Source organism: Aulonocara sp. 'chitande type north' Nkhata Bay, linkage group LG8 (genome assembly GCF_057382095.1).
Source record: "Aulonocara sp. 'chitande type north' Nkhata Bay isolate Kocher_YH1m ecotype deep benthic linkage group LG8, A_spYH_male_GT1.1, whole genome shotgun sequence".
Lineage (NCBI taxonomy): Eukaryota > Metazoa > Chordata > Actinopteri > Cichliformes > Cichlidae > Aulonocara > Aulonocara sp. 'chitande type north' Nkhata Bay.
In genome coordinates, this window is record NC_141351.1 from 23412118 (window position 1) to 23417804 (window position 5687).

At 44.1% G+C, this 5687-nt stretch overlaps 1 protein-coding gene across 2 annotated transcripts; it reads right to left on the reverse strand.

Moving 5' to 3' along the window:
- Nucleotides 1–720: 720 nt before the first annotated feature.
- Nucleotides 721–5424, reverse strand: LOC147323810 (S-adenosylmethionine synthase-like). 2 transcript variants are annotated; one of them, XM_086304833.1, is made up of 9 exons: nt 5255–5424; nt 4036–4113; nt 3411–3533; nt 3183–3295; nt 2936–3079; nt 2385–2603; nt 1991–2173; nt 1410–1543; nt 721–1312 (listed from the first exon to the last, which is right to left on the reverse strand). In XM_086304833.1, exons 1-9 carry the CDS (start codon nt 5337–5339, stop codon nt 1210–1212), a joined length of 1182 nt encoding a protein of 393 aa, XP_086160959.1. In that variant the 5' UTR covers nt 5340–5424; the 3' UTR covers nt 721–1209. The 2 variants fall into 2 exon arrangements, with proteins under 2 accessions (XP_086160959.1, XP_086160958.1); XM_086304832.1 differs by lacking the exon at nt 5255–5424 and having other exon boundaries at nt 4036–4569.
- Nucleotides 5425–5687: the final 263 nt, after the last annotated feature.

A 5687-nucleotide genomic window follows, 5' to 3' on the forward strand; every position in this document is an offset into this window, starting at 1 on the left:
AACCTATGAAGCCTCTCTGGGACATTTGGATTTCATCTTTGGTCGTCTGCATCTCATTAAAAACCTCACGTTATCGTACTAAACTGCATGAAGCCTGAGGAAAAGTTTATACACCTGCAGAAAAGTTTTAAGATTATTCAGCTTTTGTTCTTTTAACCTCAAACTCTCATCAAAATCATTTTGGTGTTTTCCATGCAATGTAACAGGAGCAGGATGCCACATCCAAGCCATGTAGGGGAAAGTTGGCTAAACCTTGGGAAGTGCCAAGAGCAGCAGATACTAGTACACCTTCCCACCCCTGATAGCAAGTTGATTAAAAAAATTGTTTTTATGTATGGTTTAAAGACGCTTCGGAGTCATTTTGACTTCTAAAGTTGTCTTTTAAAAACAAAAATCAGCTGATGTGAGGGTGTCATCAGCTGATGCAGTTCAGACTGTCTACTTCCATGTCCTCTGACGTCATCCGTCTTTGGTAGACGTGTGTTGTTGTTCATGTTAAATAAATTCCTTTACAGGGGAGCACGGTGGCCTCACAGCCCGAATGTCTTGAGTTAAATCCACCATCTGGCTGTTTCACGTTCTCCCTGTGTCTGCGTGGGTTCTCTCTGCATACTGCGGCGTTCTCCCACAGTCCAAAGACATGCAGGTAGTAGAGTTGGGTTACGTGGTGACTCTAAATTGTCTATAGATGTGAATGTGAGTTCAATGTGTTGTCCGTGCTTCTCGCCCTATAGTAGCTGGAAAAGGCTCCAGCCCCCCAGTGACCCTTAATTGGGTGGATGGAAGTTCATTTTTATCCAGGCAAAACTGAGACGCTTGTGATAAAAATTATTCAAAGAGGTTTAGCTGACTGTCAGAGTTTGTCACTGAAATAGTCATAAACGAGCGCGAGAAAACCTCAAACATGTGCAGAATCCCCACAGGCTCTTCAAAAACTCACTGAAACGCTTAAGACATGACCCATGCACGGTTTTTCTCCTTTAAAATTTGGTCATCCACTCAGTTTATTTTTTTCTTTAACAGTTTAGATTTAAAGTGTAAATATCTCTCATGCTTCAGAGTTGTCATTTAGGCACTTTGTCACCTACAGCTGGAACACCTCTGACCCACCCACACCTCAGACTCAGACCAATGAACAAAGGCCATATGGACTCCACCACACACACACACACACACACACACACACACACACACACACACACACACACACTAGAAGTTGAGGTTCTTCGGGACCTCCCAGGGAAACTCCTTCCTGCCAAAGTGTCCGTAGCATGCAGTCTTCTGGTAGATTGGTCTCTTTAGGTCCAGGTCTCTGCAGCAGCAAGCAGTCGAGATAGATTCAGTACAGTCTAACAGATTTGGACAGAGATTATAAAACACTGAGGCGGTGGTGTGGGTGCAACCCTGACCTGACTATGACTCCAGGTCTGAGGTCAAAGTTTTTATTGACGATCTGCAGAAGCTCCTTCTCGCTCTTTGGAGAGGAGCCGTAGGTGAACAGGGAGATGGAGAGCGGGTGGGCCACTCCAATCGCATACGCCACCTGGAAAAACACAGCATGTGATTAATGAACATGTTGTTTTATCACCACCGTGATGATGGTGATACCACTGGTGATAGTGCCACGTACTGCTGGGTTTTCCACAATTATTTTATTATTATTTATTTATAAAGTCCAAAAAAAGGAGAAACTAACTCCTTGATTCACAGTTTAAAACCATTCTAATTTACTTTTAATTGGACCTTGGTGCACCACCATCCCGCTCTATTTAAGCCTTTTGATTGTTTCCCCTCACAAGCAGAAGGTTGGAACCGCAAAGTAATGACAAGCATAACAGCTTCCACCTTAAATATGTAGAAAAATGAGTCCCACAAAAATCCAAAAGAATGATTTACATAAAAGGACTCAGAAAACAGACTTCTGAGCCTTTTCATCCTGCACACATCTCAGAAACCTTTTGGAGAAGATTAAACTGGAACGAGGTCTCACCTGCACCAGTACCCGCCTGCACAGCTGGGCCTTCACCAGAGATTTTGCCACCCAGCGTGCAGCGTAGGCGGCCGAGCGGTCCACCTTGGTGTAGTCCTTTCCAGAGAAAGCTCCGCCCCCGTGGGCCCCCCAACCACCGTACGTGTCCACAATGACTTTCCTGCCCGTCACTCCTGCATCACCCTGAGAGAAATCACAAAGATTTATATCCACACAGCACACAAGCAAGCAAGATCTTCACTACATTATTTGTTTTTAAACTTTGAAACTATGAAATTAGATTTGAACCCCATCATATTTGAGCTGTGCACTAAAAGCCACTGCCAGCATCCTCATGCTGCGTGACATCAACGTAAACAGTATTCGGGGACTTCGAATGTTCTCGGCTCTTTACCTGCGGCCCTCCAATCACAAAGCGTCCGCTGGGCTGCAGGTGATAGATGGTGTCCTCGTCCAGGTAGCGTGAAGGCACCACGGCTTTGATGACCTTTTCCTTCAGCACCTTCTTCTGCTCCTCCACACACACGTTATCATCGTGCTGCACGGAGATCACCACAGTGTGCACTCTTTTGGGGATCACAGCGCCATTTTCCTGGGCGTAATGAACTGTTACCTACGGAAAGGTGAACATTATGTTAATGTTATTGTAGCAAAACAATATGCATTGCCACTTTTAGTCCTTTTACTTTGATTTAACGAGACTCGGGTGTGTCACACGAGGGAGCTACTTCTACTGAATCTACTTCACAAATAACACTGTTAAAGCAGAGCCCAACAAAGCTGACATGAAGAGTTGAATGAAGGCTGCTGGACCTCATTCGTGGGGATTCATGGAAGCATCTTCAGCTTTCTTCTCCACAACAAACATGCCATTAAGTATGCCACCCTGGCTGCCTCACACTGCAGGTTCAGGCATGTCTACACAGTTTTCTACTCTGACCTCACCTGTGTCTTTGAGTCTGGGCGGAGCCAGGGGACCGTCCCATTTCGTCTCAGCTCGGCCATCTTAGCGTTGAGTTTGTGGGCGAGGACTATGGTGAGGGGCATGCACTCCTCTGTCTCATCTGTGGCGTATCCAAACATCAGACCCTGTCCACGCAGCACGAGTACAGTCAAAGAGCAGCACTTTATATTCTGAAGAAGAAAAAACTGGTGTTTCAGTCCAGAATTGAAATGTAAGCGCTCAGATGACCTGGTCTCCAGCTCCGATTTCGCTCTCCGTGCGATCGATATGAACTCCCTGAGCGATGTCAGGTGACTGCTGCTCCAGGGCTACCAGCACGTTACAGGTCTTATAGTCAAATCCTTGGAAAAACAGAGGAAAAAGAAGTAAAGGGATGTTTTCGTTTGAAAGCATTTCTCCTCCCTGGAATCCCAGTGTAGATGAAGTTACAGCCAAAACGTTAAAAACTTCACTCACCTTTCTGCGAGTCATCGTAACCAATATGCTGGATGACTTCTCTCACCACTCTCTGGTAGTCCACATTGGCTCGAGACGTGATCTCCCCACAGAGCAGCACCATGCCCGTCTTACACACCGTCTCTGTTTCATCCACACACAGGACATCACACTGCATATGTGTATTCATGCCATCAGATGTGAATGTCCTTCCTGACTATTGATGTAATACTGCTGGTGTCCTGGATTAAAGTGAATTGAATTGCTTGGGAAGTGATGTTCTTTTGTCAGGATCACTGCTGTTAATGAATATTTCACGGAGTTTTCCTGCAGCAGAACCAGTGATATCGTCTTTTTCATTCCATAAACTAAAAATAGACATATAATTTAAAGAAATACAAACAAAAGATGCTGAGGTGTGGGAAGCTTTATCTTATCACACCTGCATTTATTACATGACATATTCTGATGGGCGATTTTTTTCCCACTACAGTCAAAAGAAAATGCAAGCCTGTTTGCAACCCACCCTCCTTTTTTAATGTCTCACTTAACCAATGTCATGGACACTATTACCATTTGCATCCATCTTAAATGTCCCTCTTCCCTGTGTGTTGCTTCCCTCTGGTGGACAAAAACTCAAACTCACCACAAGCCACCTTAGCATCAGGGTCTTGCCTCAGGTGAGCGTCCAGCACAGCATCACTGATCTGGTCACATATCTTATCTGGAAAAAATAGAATAAGGAGAAGTCTAAAAGGCATAAATATCTGCATGTGTGCTGGTTCGGTCTGTCGTGCGATCGTTTTACTGCACATGCCAGATTCCTGATCTGGGCAGAGCCTGAAAATATCACCCCGTTCCCTCTGGCAGTTACAGGACTATGAATAGCCTTGATTTGGTGAATACACGCCAGCGTGACACGGTACACTCTAACTCCATCATCAAAGCACTCCCAAACTGTATCAGCACTACGGCACTGAAGCTTCTGTAACTTCAATTTACTCTCCTGCTTTATGATGAACATTTTTTACACCACCCTTAAAAATGTAGAAATATTATATTATCGGCTTATTGTTGGTGAAACTTTCATGTTTGTTTGTTTTTTTTAAATTACAAACATGGATTTTCCCCATCTGTAAAGTTTGGTTTGCTGCTGTTTTAACTACACATTTACATTTAAAGCACATGTTTATGTGTAATTTTAAATGAATTATATTTGCTGACACTTTCACTGCACACGTCTTCAAAACTCACCTGATATAAGGGATTATCTGTGAACCAGCACCATTTTTACACATCAGCAAAGATGTTATAAAATCTAGCTGTTATCCTGATTATTTTACATGATGCTCACATGTTGCGTTCTGCAGAATTGTAAAAATGCAAAGTGTGATGAGGTTAAATCTGCTCTTCAACCACTTCCTGGTGGGATTAAGCTAAACATCTGCAGTGCATTAAACATGCACTTGTTAGAAAATTAAAGAAAAGATGCAAAGCTGCACTATTTACTTTATAAATGACATAATTTATATTATGCCGAAGACACATTTTTCCTAACAGAACATACGTCACATGTCTGCACCACAAAAATGGCTCCAGCAGCAGCTGCAGATGTAAAAATTATTCATGACAAAAAAGTGACTCATCAGATGTTCAGCTTAAAACACAAGTTCTGCTTATATTGGAACTAAAGTGGAAGTTTTCTCAGTCCAGGATTCCTCCTCTGCAAATCAGCACCGTGTGGCTCCACGAAAGTAGACTTTATGCAGCACCGATCAGGCTTCTGCGCATTCCTCAAAACCATCAATGATCACTGAAGCGCTCAAAGCAGTTTCTCACATGATGAGCAGCACTCCTCTACTCACCAGGATGTCCCTCTCCCACAGATTCGGACGTAAACATGAAGTCATGAGCAGTATGCTCATCGCTCACATTCACTGTGGAATTCATTCTGAGGGCTGTGCAGACTGAAGGAGTGAAGTCTTTCTGATGAAAGCTGTTCCAGAAACACGCACAGGCCGGGTGCCATCCAACACCAGAGTCCTATGGCCGTGCAGCCGGATAACTCTGCGCTATAATAGGAAAAGACAACATACACATGGGGGGAGGGCACTCTGTGAACCATGTGGGTTAGGCCATTCAGACAGGAAGACGGGGAGGGTGGGAATGCTTTTTTCAACATGGAGACCTTTTTTAAACCCTCCCTGTGCTGAATGGTCTCACTTTATCACACTCATCAAACTCGGGCTCAGAGAGCAGAGGAGGAATTCATTTCATCAGAGGGTTACTGTGTGGCTC

What these genes read in the sequence shown, in the direction of transcription:
- LOC147323810 (XM_086304832.1), bottom strand. Translation starts at nt 4,204, where the DNA reads ATGTGCAGTAAAACGATCGCACGACAGACCGAACCAGCACACATGCAG. An exon ending in TGATGCTAAGGTGGCTTGTG is followed by an intron (nt 3,534 to 4,035) that starts GTGAGTTTGAGT and finishes TGGATGAAACAG; the next exon opens with AGACGGTGTGTAAGACGGGC. An exon ending in GCCCAGACTCAAAGACACAG is followed by an intron (nt 2,604 to 2,935) that starts GTGAGGTCAGAG and finishes ACCTTTCCGTAG; the next exon opens with GTAACAGTTCATTACGCCCA.